Source organism: Clytia hemisphaerica, unplaced genomic scaffold (genome assembly GCF_902728285.1).
Source record: "Clytia hemisphaerica strain Z4C2 unplaced genomic scaffold, Clytia hemisphaerica genome assembly, whole genome shotgun sequence".
Taxonomy (NCBI): Eukaryota; Metazoa; Cnidaria; class Hydrozoa; order Leptothecata; family Clytiidae; genus Clytia; species Clytia hemisphaerica.
In genome coordinates, this window is record NW_027103621.1 from 2,080,805 (window position 1) to 2,094,576 (window position 13,772).

Below are 13,772 nucleotides of genomic sequence, written 5' to 3' on the forward strand. Positions count from 1 at the left end.
TAAGCTCTTCAAAGTTGAAATACTCTTCCTCGCAAAAGTCTTCATTTTCTTCTTCATCAAATTTTTTCAATGCAATTTTTGAATTTTCTGCCCCTGTTTATTAAAATCTCGAAAATATTTCCCTTACACCCTGCCTGGAATTGCTTGGGATTCGAACACAGTCCATTACGGGGCAAGTCTGTGATCGAAACCTTCACACTACCAATCGGCAGAATATTAGTGCGAGTGAATGTATACTATTTTATCGTTCTACATCTGCAATTTGAACTTTCACTAATGTAACTAATAAATTTTTTAGTCGTTAAGGCTTTTTTTCTCCGCAGTAACATCTATTCCACTTTGTGATTCGTTTGGAGCCCAGGCTTTCGGGCTCCAAGCATTCAATATTATGACATCACTTTTAACTCTCGAAGCTCCTGCAGTAGCGAAAAAATCGAATTTGCGTCAAAGCACTTGAAAGACTACCGTGAAAAGCACAGCTCAAAATCATATATTTACGCTGTGCCGACGAATCGAGATTCTATTCATCCCACAATCAGCGAAGACAAAAGTAACCATGACGACCATCCAAGATCTTGGATGAGCGTCATAGTCGATATTTTTATTCCCGTCGTTGAAAACACAACTTACAAAAAGTCATCAATGCTTTGTAAAAAGAGTCAGTGATAGAGAATCATAACATAAAGTCTGTCTATTATTTCGATTCAATTAAAGTGACATTTCCATAATTAAAAGTTTAGTAATTACTGTTATACATTTGGGGATCATGTAAAAGATTTCTTTCGAAATAAACTCATTTCAACTACACTTGGAGGTTTCTGGGGAATTCGTAAATAGTAAACTGCATATTGATACCGTTTTGCTAGACATTAATATGGTAATATTTACTCTTCATCTTTGATTTTTTCTACAGTGATTAGATTGACACATGCGCGATGAAATTTCTATTATTTGTCTTCAGAGGTTACTATTTTCTTTGATAACTTAACCTCTGATACTCAGGGTATTGAAAAACTTCTTTTTTTCAAAAATCGATAAAGTGGAACTCGCTAAGAAACGGAATGAAAAATCCTGCTCGCCACTAGAGTCCCAGCTGTAAAGCGTTTTGCTGTATGTTAATGTAGACTATGGCCAGCTAACCCACAACGTTGTTACAACGTTTATCTAACGTTATTTGGACGTTGTGAACATAAGATAAACTTTGAAACAATGTTGTGTGCCAGTTGGGCATGTCTCTCATTTGTTTGGATTTCAACAGTGTTCGAGATTAGTTGTCCTTGAGCAAAGTTAAAGGGGATAAACATACAAAGTAAAGTAAAGAAGATTATCAGATTTAAATGTAACCGAATGCTTTTACTTTGAAGTTTAAAGTTGAACAGGAAAAACTTGAAAAAAAATCACTCTTTGAAAAAAGTCTCCGTGGTGGAAGGGCTATTGTCAACATATTTCAAATGTGTTTGTTTCTTTTTGGATTTCATCACAGTTCGAGGTTTATTTGTTGTTGACAAACTTTCGAGCTGCCAGACACAGTCATTATAGATTAAAAAAAATCCTCGAGTGGTTTTCTCGATCGAGCGTGTCATTTCAAAAGGTTTCTTGACTAAAAAAACATCCAGAGTTTGTTAAAGACACGCGATTTACCGTGTTTCCGGAATGCAACTGAAAACGGAATTGAAATTTCCGCTGTGGGAAACTTTTTTGTAGGGATTATCCTGCTGCGTTGTAGGAAATTTCGATTTTCGTGAATTTTGAACCCTGACTCACACATACCCAGCACCCATTTTGCCAAAATATCCCCCCCCCCCCCCCCGGCAACCTACGACATTTCAAAAAGTTATTTTTGGAGCCTAGTATTTCAGTTTTAAGCTTTTTCCTTTGCCAAAGAAATGATCTTGTTTGGGCCTAGTAGTTTTTATTTCAATATGATTTAAAAAAATCACCCTCGTGTTTTGGTGAGCATGACGCACTTTCAGGGTCACATTTCTTGTTCAATTTTATTGTGGAAATTATAAGAAAATGGGTGCCACACATGATTCACTTTCCGAATATCAGTAGAACAACCAAAACGTTTAAAGTATTTAAACACTTTTATTAACTTATTTACCTCATTTCCCGGCGGAAACCAAATGGTATTTTAAGTTTCCACTGTCATTTATCACTATTCCCAGGGAGGGTGAGGGTACTTAGGTAAAAGGGTACCGGGTATGTGCGAGGGTCAATTTTTTACAACCTCGAAAATCTCTCAAATGGGTACAAACACTGTTAAAAACAAATTTAGTCTCTGTAAGGGTCGTAATTTTCAAAAATCTGGACAAAAATCGATTGAAAATCGACAAAGATTTTGAGAAAAGTCGCAAAAACGTTATTTTTCTCTCACTTACTTTGGGAAAAGATTCCCTAAGTAAGGGTCCCAAAAACGCCACATTTTTCGATTTTTGACTCAGACATATTTGTTAACTCTCAAAACCCCCGGCACGATTCTCATTAATTAATTGACTTTAACTTTTATTAAATCAAGTCCGCGAGATTTCTTCTACAAATTTTTTGAGAGTGAATAAAATCTGATAAAACTTTATCATACAATCTCCAAGAAAGCGCTATTTCTCTAATAGAAATCTGGTCCATAATTGCTATCACAAATTCTCGTGACATTTCTTTCGTGACTTTGGTTAAAATAACACTTAAAGATACCGTCAGACCGTGTCTGATTTAGACAAGTGTGTTTGTATTCTGTTTTAAACGTCCCGCCCACGTGTCTTGAAAAATCACAAACGTGCGGCCGCGTGTCTTAAACGTCCGGCCGCGTATCTTGAATTATCTGGATCTGGATCGTAGTATATCAATAGGGAGGTTAAGTATCAAAGATAAATCTACGCGACGAACGGACCTTTTCTCTGCAAGATGGTAAGGGTAGCAAAGTAGATGTTATATCTTCTTTGTTCAACAACGAAGATTTTCACGGTTTTTCGTTCTTGAGCTGTTTTAGCCTGGATTCTAGAAGATGCAGGTCCACATGTTTACTGCAGGTTGCGGGTCAAAACCTGTCCGTTTGTCGCGTTAATTTAACCTTCCCTAATATCAACCAATCATAGGCGAAATCGGAGCTCTCAATAAAAAATCAATCAATGAGAAGCCTTAAGCAAAATTAATTAACATGTTATAATAGATCTTGTGAACCTACAAAGAACTATAATAAACCAGTGTATTCATCCATCATAAATCTCTTTGTTTACTTTGATGGATTTAATCCCACTTTCAAAGCCCACTCTCCTCTCTTGCAAACATTCAGATGTTCTTCGTAAGCACAGATCAGGCCGAAGTATATTTTTTCAATTCTGAGGGGAACCTAGCATGGATATCTAAGCTCAAAATTTTAGAAAAAATCAAAATTAACCTCAACATTCAAAGTTCTAAAATTATAGAGCTTGGTCTCCCTAGAGAATGAAAGTGCAAACACATGTTTCCAAAACTTTCCTATCCAACCCAGGGCAGCAAAACAGAACTAGCCTTACAAGATCTAAAACCATCTAAAACATCCAAAGATTACACCAGAGTCCATGAACGAGTTTGCATGCATTATCATGACCAACCATCAGACCATGTTTTTTTTGGAAAATGAACTTACCTCTGCTTTTTTCTTTTTCATGTTTTCATGTAACAGAAAGCTCTATCTTCACCAGCAAGTGGAGGACTATCCTGTTTTTGCTTCAAAATTGCTCCGCGCCGTGTAGATTGGTCCTTACGGCTTTAGCGAAGTGAGCGCAAGCAAGCGGACTGCATTGTCATATGGAGGAATGCAAATCGCTCTAGGGAGACCAGGCTGTAAGCCAGAACATAAAATATCAAAAACAAGACTGTGAAATAATTTAGAGCCTGGATATCCAGGCTAAGGGGAACCTTGTTTATCCTTCAAAGTCTGTTAAATTATTAGGAGTTAAAATTGAATATAAATTAACATTTAAATTAACATATGAAAATCATATTTCCAATATTTGTAAAATAGTAAATAACAAAACGAATGCATTCATGAGGATTAGAAGTTATCTTAATACCGACAATGCCCAGAAGTTCGCATCAGCTTATATTTTTTCACAATTTAACTATTGCGACCTTATCTGGATGTTTTGCTCTAAGACTAATAATCAAAAGCTTGCGAGAGCGCATAAAAATAACTTTTCTTGAAGAGCTTAGAACGCGTCGCAATCAAGACGATGGATTGTATCTAGCGGTTCTTTTGTTTTTGAGGACTAGATTTTTTTAAATCTAGCGATAGATTTTACTTTCAATCCAGCGTTTGTGTAAAAACAATGCGCGGGCGTTCTGGAGTCTCGAGTCTAGCCCTTTAACTAACTGGAAATCCAGACTACTTAGGTATGTAATAGTCCATGACATATATATCCGGCTTTGTCATTTGAATCGCTTAAAACAGAGAAAAATCTCTTTACTTTCAAGATATGAAAGGATGAGTGCAATTTTAGTTTTGTTACTTTTGGAACATTTTTCTTTTCAATGGAACACGTCATTTCAAGGGCATTTTTCCTGCAAAAAGCGTGCAATAATTTTTGTTCGAAATTAACGAGCACTGTCTGAAAAAAAACTTGTTTTACCTGATTCATTCAAACTTGTTTTGCTTACCGTAGGCGCAAAAAGAAGGATAAAATGTCATCTTTCCGGAATGCAGCCAAAATTTAAAAGCACACTCCTGTCTCAGTGCCCCGATGGAACTTTTTACCTCAGTGGGGATGAAATTTCTACCGAATTTCCCAATGCGATAAAAAATCTATTGTTTCCAGCTCAAAAAATGCCAGTTGAGGATGGTTTTGGAGTGCAATTTTTTCCATTCAATCTCAAATGGGGATAAAATTATAGGGCAATTTCTCAGTAGGGTTAAAATTTTAGAGTTTTTTTCTATCAACTTTTCCAGTGGGGTGGGGGCGGGTCCACCGGGTCTGTGTGACAGGAGTGTAAAAGTGGTTTTGAAGTACCTGTCAAAAAAAATGGTAGAAAAAACCCGCAGCTATCGGATAGTCAGTTTTCTTTAGGAAATAAATTGCACACGGCTTTCAATAAAGACTTGCCAAGAGTCTACTCTTTCATGTGTAAAGGTTACATCATGAATATCATAAATACAATAGATTTAATTGTTTAAACTTTGAACGATGTGTTACACTTAACAGCCACAACTAGTCACGTGGTCATAAAAATGTATAAAATCAGTTACTCGTCATCTTTGCGACCACTTATTATTTGGCTTGGAATCAGTACAGGCGTTTAGTGATAAGTATCTGGTGAAAGTATTTGAAATAGACTTTTGTGTGGAGAAGGTGCTGAACGCTCGCAAATAGGGAGAAAAAAAGAAGAAGAAGAAGAAGAAGAAGAGGAAGAGGAAGATCTTTATTTGTGCAAGGTAACCTTTTAGTGATAGCTTCTGTCTTATCAAAATTTTTATTATAGCAAATGTTTTCAATCCTTTATTTTCAAAGTTTTAGTTTTACATAAGTGTTTCCGTTTCATATACCAGACATATATTTCGTTTCAGGACAGTGTCTTGCTATTTTTTTATTATGCTGATATAAGCAAAAAAAGAATTTTACTTTCCCTTGTTCGGTGTCTTTTCATTTCATTGCGTCTCGTGAGGCTACTTTGTTTCTTTTGCATTGCGTCGCATCACTTGCGTTACAGATAATAGCCCCTCATGGGAAATTAAAGTCTATTTCAAATTAGCTACAATCAAGGTCGTAATATTTGAGAAAAAAGGGAAATGCACCGGGAAGTTTTGAAACCACAATCGATTTGTAAATGCTCTAAAGTAGGTTGGAAGGGTAGAGTTTTAACTCTGAGTTTTAACATGAGACTTAGATTTGAGGATCCAAAAGTTCAAAAATAGTCCAATAAGGCTCAGAATATAGCCTGGAAGTATCTACCAACCCCTCTCAAATGGAAATATTCGATTATATTAAAGAGATAGCCCAAAATCGACTTTCTCGCCTTAACTTTAAATCTTGAAAAACGTTAAAATAACCGGAATTCCACTCGAATTCCACTATTTCCAAAGCATGTGACTCGAACGAGAAAGAAAAGAGGCGCGTATACAATTCGAGAATTTTACAAATTGAGCACGGCTCATTCACTCCTATTGTTTTTACCGCTATGGGCGGCATGGGAAGAGAGACTAAGTGCTTCTATAAAAGACTCAGTGAACTTTTATCCGAAAAACGAGATGAACCTTTGTCAGTCACAACAACTTGGGTTAGAAGAAAGGTGGTCTTTGCTCTTTTGAGTTCAGTTCTCTTGTGCCTCCGGGGCAGTCGAACTCCATGGAGCAAAGATAACCTTCCTTCACTCTCCAAAAGTTCAAGCGACTGTGAACATTTATGTTCTATTTGAATTTATTGAATATAAGATATAACGAATTTTGTTAGTATAGTTGGTGGTTTTCATCAAATATCTTTAAAATTTTTCCAAAACCATTGTGAAATTTAACAGTATATCCTACAGTATATATTAAAGAATAAATTATATATATTTATTGATTAAAAAAAAAAAAAAAGAAGTCATTGTAAAAAAAAAAAAAAAAAAAATAACCGGAATTCTCATTATATTTCGACCTTGATTGTAGCAGTGTTTTTTCAAACCTCAATAACTTTTGATAGAATCTGAAATAGTTAGCAGTTTTGCGCTCCTTAGTTAAAAAGATAACCCGGGAGCGGAATATTATCAAAAAAGAACAAAAACAAAAAATGGAAAAACGAAGATGAAAAATTAAGAAACAGAAAATCAACTTCTTGTAGAATAATGCTATGATCTTCATTTTTGTATCAGAAACTCTTCAATCTTAGAACGTCATAAATGCGAAAAAAGATTCAAAAAATATTGATTCCATCAAAAAATACAGCTCAAAACTTTGCCTTGGTTAACTTAAAAAGGGGTTCTTTTTTGTTTTTTGATGATTTTTGAAGTCAATCATTGATAAATTTTGGACCATATTTTTCGATGGATTAAATTTTTTTGAATTTATTTTTACATTAATGATGTTCTAAGATCAAAGAATCACTCGCGTAAAAATGATAATCATAGCACAATTATTGAAGAAGTTGATTTTATTCTTCTTCATTTTCAATCTTTATTCTCCGACCTTTTTTGAGTTTTTTCTTTATAACAATATTCCACTCCTGTTTGTCTTTTCAACGAGCACAAAATCGCTACTTAATTCAAATTCTATCAAAAGTTATTAAGGTTTGAAAAAACACTGCCAGCTAATTTGAAATAGACTTTAGATTGGGTTTATATTTTGTAACTATTTTGCTTGTAAACTCGACAGAGAGAGTAAGAAAGCGTTTTTGTGTGCCGTGATAGTGGAAGCAAAACTATTTTTACAGTCGTTTTTACAAGAACTTGAGAACTCGACTTTACATTTTTCGTTGTCTATTTTCTGTTTGGATTTCTAGTTTGTTACTTCTAAGTTCTTAATATTTCGACCATTCATTAATAAAACCTCTTTTACACGAGTCTGTTAAATGACGCGCCTTACGCGCCCACGCGCCCACGCGCCCTACGCGCCTGAATTTCGACGCGCCTTTAAGTTTTGACGCACCTTCTTACGCGCCTTATTATCGATGTGCCCTAAATTTTTGACGCGCCTTACTTACTTGCCTTATTACCGACGCGCCCTGAGGTTAAGTATCAGTAGATAACTCAGGATGACGGACGAATTTTTGAAGCCTTCGTTAAATGCCCCCATAGCCCTGAATTTATGATAATTTAATAAGGAATGCTATTTTTAGCCTGAGTAATCGCCCTACCGTTACACACTTATTTATTTATAAGCATAACGCTTATAAGCACAATTTGGCTAAAATTTGGAAAATAATAAGGCATAATCAATTAAGTATGAACTCGCAAGAAAATAACACACTGAGAATTCAACCAGAAAATGAAATATTGATAAAGTCATTGAGTCTATAAATAAATTTTTACGAAGTGTTTTTGATAAATATGATAAATGATAAAGAAATAAAATCACTTCTGTCTCATAGAAAATGCTAAAAAATTTGGATTAGAAATCAGAAAAAATGAAATGAACCGCCATTGTTGTCGTCTTTTTTTCTGAATAATTTTCTGCAGAACATTCGCCTTTCACGTGCCGGGGGGCAATAAAAATCACGTCAAAATTTACAAAAATTTAAGGTAGTAATACTGTAAGGCACGTCAAAAATTTAGGGCGCGTTGATAATAAGGTGCGTAAGAGGGCGCGTCAAAATTCAGGCGCGTAAGACGCGTGGGCGCGTAAGGCGCGTCATTTAACAGACTCCTTTTATACCCAGGCACACATTAGGCGAATGCCCTATCTTTAGTCTACGGTTACATGTATTGAACTCTTAGAATGGCTGACCAGGGAATAGTCAACGACCTGATGACGATGACGGAGTCCTACTTGGAGCTTCCAACTGATCACATGTACAGCATCATGTTGGATTCGTTCAAAAATTGTGAGAAAGGCGCTTTCTTCTTCGATAAGAACCCAAAGTCAGCAACACAGTATGCGTACTCAGATGTTACTGATAACGTTCATCATCTTTCTACTGCAACAATTTGTAATAATATGAGTCAGGTTTGTTAGTTGATTTTTATTTAGCCCTTTCAGTCCCAGAACTTTGCACTAAGAATTAGTATTGGTCTGTTTCGATTCTTATACTGGTCAAAATGCCCTTTTTGGGCTATAAGTCGGGAGTTCCACTTGGGATTTTGAGACAGAGACTACTTTGATTGTGAGGCAAGGGTTCTAGTGGGGTTGTGAAACAGGCGTTTCAACTAGGACTACGTCATAAGGGTTCCACTTGGGTTGTGAGACAAGGATACCACTTTGGACTACGAAACAGGAGTTTTACTGCAATTATGAGACATGGATTTCACTTGGGTTATTAGACAGGGCTTTTCTGACGACTACTTTATACTAAAATCAACAATTCCAAATTCCTTTCCAGGTTTATGATTGGGATTTTGATAGTTGCGTCTACTCTGATAATACTAATAGCGATATGATCTCCGAATATTTTAAATTGGAATTCGCTCAATTGCTGCTAGCAGAACAATGTAAGCAGACATACACGTGTATGAATACCGCATTGCAAGCTAAAGAGGCTTACAGCAAAGCTTTGGAAGATCTTTACGTACAGGTATGCACCATACACAAGCTTTTTTAGACAGCCAGTTGACATATAATACAGTATTACACTCATTTAACGTTATATGCTGGGGCCAGTAAATTTTGACCCAAAAACTAGCAAACAAGGTGACAGTGTTAACATTGAATTACCAAAGAGGCTATAAGTGCATAACTTCTAATTTCCCGATTTTTGTAAAAGCATGAAGGTAATAAAGATAGATGAGAGTCAATGCATTTTGTTCTATTCTGATTTATCATCGGAAGCAAACAGCTGTTTGGAAAAAAAGTAATAATTGAAAAAAAATGAAAAAAAGTTCGCATAATAAGCACAATACTCCAAACTTCTAGGGGAAGCTGCCCATAAAGCCATCGATAGATTTAAAAAAGAATTGCATGTTACGACTTTAGTCTGTACACAAACCCGATATCTACGGCTAGTTTCAAAATTCATTGCCGTAGCTACGATAATCGTGGGATACACTCTGGTACAGAGTAGTTACGATTAGAAACCTTGTTCATTTTGACAGAGTATGAAGACTGCTGCCCAATTAGACATGAAGATTTTAAGATAAGAAACTTTCAATAATGATGCAACTCTCAATGTTACCAAAAATGGCAACCCAAAAATGTATCTTTATGAAATTAATACATTCTTTTAGTGTTATATCAGCTGAAACTATTTCGAATCGAATTTTAACAAAGCTCTTCGGCAAAATTAAGTTTTTAAAAATCAACCGAACAGTCTCTTTCTGTTCTTATACAGTCATATAAGTTGATGTTTTTTTGCTTCCAATGATGGTACATCAAAGAAAAGTCGCTTTGAATAGATTTATAAAAGATTTCAACGACCATTTAGGTCATTACCGAGATGTTTTCTCTCCATCTATATCTTTAAACTTCATGGTAAAAGTAAAGCCTTAATCTTTTGCTGGACTTCAGTAGATTTATCAACTTTAGCGGCTGTGCATTGTCTGTCAGCTGATTTTACGTTAACAGTTGCGTGTCTAGAATTAAGCTGGCAACATTTTGAGAAACTTTTGGGGATGTCAAAAAGGGACTTTAATCGTAACCTAGCACCTATTTCCTTACGTACCTTCCCATTCCAAATAAATAACATATGCGCATGAATTAATTGTTTCTATAGGAAGAGTTTATCATCGAAACCATTGCAAAGCAAATCATTTTAAAGAATGTGAACCCGGCTTCCATGAAGTTGTTTGTTTTGAAAATGCTGGAATCGAAAAAACTTGATGACATTATTAAACGTTGGAAGGATGTGCTTGGATCGGATTTAGAAAAACAAGTTGATCTGGCTGAAGGATATGTGCACGGCTCCGAAATTATGGAGGTCTGTTGAATGTAATTTACGCACACCAATTTCCTGGACTTACACATAGTAGGGGGCCTAACCAATTTTAGTCTATTCCAAAGAACAGTATATTACAAGATATTTTTGAGAGGGAGGACGCGGATTAGGCCTGGGAAAACTTTTTATGACCAAAATAGTGAAAATATTGGGAATACCTTGCTAACAAACAACGCGTCAAAACTTCGACAAAAGTCTCTGTTGTTTTACTTCTCTCAAGTCTTTTATCTATATCATAACAAAGATAACAGAGGCAAAATCATCGTCACCTTGTCAAAACTCCGACTAATATTTCAAAATTTTGACTTAAAAGTGTCTAATAATTTTAGACAGTGTCACATTCTAATTTCGATATTCTTATTACACAGGCTCTCAACTTTGGCAAGCTATTTTTTCCAAGTCATAAAAAAAATTATTGGAGTGACAAAAGGGATTCAAAAGTATACACGCAGATGAAATTCTGCATTTCAGAGTTGAAAAAGTTGATAAAATATATTACAAACTTATCCAACGAAAATAATTTTTTTGTGCCTTAGGAGTAATGTTCAAGCTCTATTAATCTTTTCACCTAAATAATTCAAAGAAATAAAATTATGACGGAATATTGTCGGATTTTTCATACCAATTGTGAAAAACAGGTGGCAACGAAGCTCGCTTCAAAGAGACAATAAAAGATAGATGTCCAGTCGTTTATATGTTCATGGTTTTAGTCAGAGAGTTGTTGAAATACATTTTTTTGCTCAGAATTTCATGCTCTTTCAGATAGTATCAATCGTTTTCGTTTATTTTGACATCAGCTATTTCTCTACCACTATTTTCCCTTGCAGTTTTGCTTATGGCGTCACTATTTTTGTCATAAAAAGTTTTCCCGGACCTAATCCGCGACCTCCCTCTCAAAAATATCTTGTAATATACTGTTCTTTTGAATAGACTAAGAATGGCTAGGTCGTAGAAAAAATGAACCGGAACCCAAGGCTTGGCCCCCTACTAACACGCCAATTTTGTTGGCCGATTTCTGAAACTTCCCATAAAGCAAACTCAAGCAAGATCTCGCGTCAATGCAACGACTTCTCCGATATTTTGAAAAATCTGTGAACTCTTCACAGGATTTCACTATCAGGGGGGATCGGGTTCAATAATCCGAAATGATAAGCCGTCGTCGAACATAGAGGTCGTCGTCGCCGCGCATAGAGGCCGTGGTCGGACATAGAGGTCGTCGCCGGACATAGAGGTCGTGGTCGGACATAGAAGTCGTCGTCGTTCATAGAGGTCTCAGCCCAATTTTTTTCGGTCTTTATTTTATAAGTTCTGGTCTGGAAATTTGACAGCACAGTCTTCAAAATAACACCTTATCGTATTTGTGTAAAGCAAAGTCACGGCAGAACGTCGTCTTCTTCGATAACATAGAGGTTTTGGCCGGACATAGAGGTCGTCGTCGAACATAGAGGTCTTGGCTGGACATAGAGGTCGTCGTCGAACATAGAGGTCTTGGCCGGACATAGAGGTCGTCGTCGAACATAGAGGTCTTGGCCGGACATAGAGGTCGTCGTCGAACATAGAGGTCTTGGCCGCGCATAGAGGTCGTCGTCGAACATAAAGGTCTTGGCCGGACATAGAGGTCTTGGCCGGACATAGAGGTCGTCGTCGAACATAAAGGTCTTGGCCGGACATAGAGGTCTTGGCCGGACATAGAGGTCGTCGTCGAACATAGAGGTCTTGGCCGGACACAATTGATAATTTCTCCTTCGATGACTCCAGTGTAGAGTTGATACCATTTTTCAAGAAATTCATCCCCCCCCCCCCCGACTGAAAAAAAATTCAATTTCCAATAGTATGGTTCGAAAATATATTTCTTGTAGGAAACTCAATGTTTGAGAATTTTTTTTCTTTCTCCTTGGAGAATGAGTATACGAAGGGTAAAAGTTGTCCCCTTTTTTTAAGACAGAGAATGTGTAGAATGCGTGTAAGACAAGAAAAACTTTCGTACGCAATGAAGTTCTCCTTTATCAAACTTTACAAACCCTCGTATGGTACTTGCTAGTCACAGTCAAAATATTTTACCGTACAATGTATATTATATAGTAGTTTGTTAATATTGAAAACCGAAAATCATTTTTTTCCTTTTAAGATTGCGTATATGCCTTAAGGGAAGAAATTTCGACAGAAAGAATATAAATTTATAAGCCAATCGCCAAAATTAATTCTCGCCAAATTTAATTTTCTTTCACACTAGTCTCTATTTCTTTAAAAAAATCCTATTTTCATCATTTTTCAGCTAAAATATTGAACAAAGAATATGCAGCTCACCGAAATTGATGTTCGCCAAACTTAGAAATCTTATTAAATCGCCAAAATGAATTCCGCCAAATTGCACCTAAATTCATTCGCCAAAATTTCTTCTCTTAAGGTATCTTTATTTAAGAACGTCAAAAAGTTTTGTTAAAGCCTTTAGATGTTCTCAACCTTTCAAAGTTTTTTACGTTTAAACTTTATTTTTAGCAAGTGTAAACCTTTTCTTATGTTAGTTACTGTTATGTCACAAGAAGAAATTGTTTTACTGTTTTAGACATCAAATTTTTGTCCAATTCATCATCATTTGCATGTGTATTTTACAAACTGGTCCTAATTTGCTTGGCCTTAGATTTTACGTCTCAGGACTGAAAATTACTTTTGAAAATTAAAACTTATTAAAAGGTACAATAGTTTCGGAAAATTTTACAAACTGGTCCGTTTAGTACTAAATATCACCTAGAACCGTTTTTCGGTATATTTTGCCTTAATTTAAATTTAAACTGAATTTCCAGGGTGCTTTCCTATTTCAACAAATAGGAAATAGGTGGCTGAACTAAAATTTTGTAAATCAACTTATTGGTAAGCCCAGGAAAAACAGTGGATTGATTTAGAAAAATACTTGCGGTACACATTTCTTATAAGCAACCGGGTTGCTAAGGGCTCAGGCCTCAAAATGGCCCAAAAAAATTAAGCAATTTGCTTAGCAATCCTGACGCCTCAAATCCAAATTAGCAACTTTTTTTCCTCAGCAATAAAAAAAACTCGGGCACAATTTTAGAAGAGAGCCTTGCAAACATTCGAAAGATGCCTTTACTGTCCATTTAAATTGAAAAATTGTCGAAAAATTCAAAATTGTGCTTTTCAACTATTTTAAGTTTGAAAATCTTTTGCCCTCCTGGATTTCAAAAAATTCTTAGCGAAAAATGGAATTGCTTTTTAAAAAATTTG

At 35.8% G+C, this 13,772-nt stretch overlaps 1 protein-coding gene across 1 annotated transcript in view; it reads left to right on the top strand.

Moving 5' to 3' along the window:
- Positions 1-5,040: 5,040 nt before the first annotated feature.
- The window catches only part of LOC136802351 (uncharacterized), a 36,738-nt gene continuing 28,006 nt past the window's right edge, over positions 5,041-13,772 (top strand). The window contains exons 1-4 of the mRNA XM_067059078.1: positions 5,041-5,407; positions 8,383-8,611; positions 8,985-9,176; positions 10,311-10,514. Coding sequence (XP_066915179.1) covers positions 8,384-8,611; positions 8,985-9,176; positions 10,311-10,514 — 624 coding nt within the window. The 5' untranslated portion in view covers positions 5,041-5,407; position 8,383. The remainder of the gene's footprint in view (positions 5,408-8,382; positions 8,612-8,984; positions 9,177-10,310; positions 10,515-13,772) is intronic.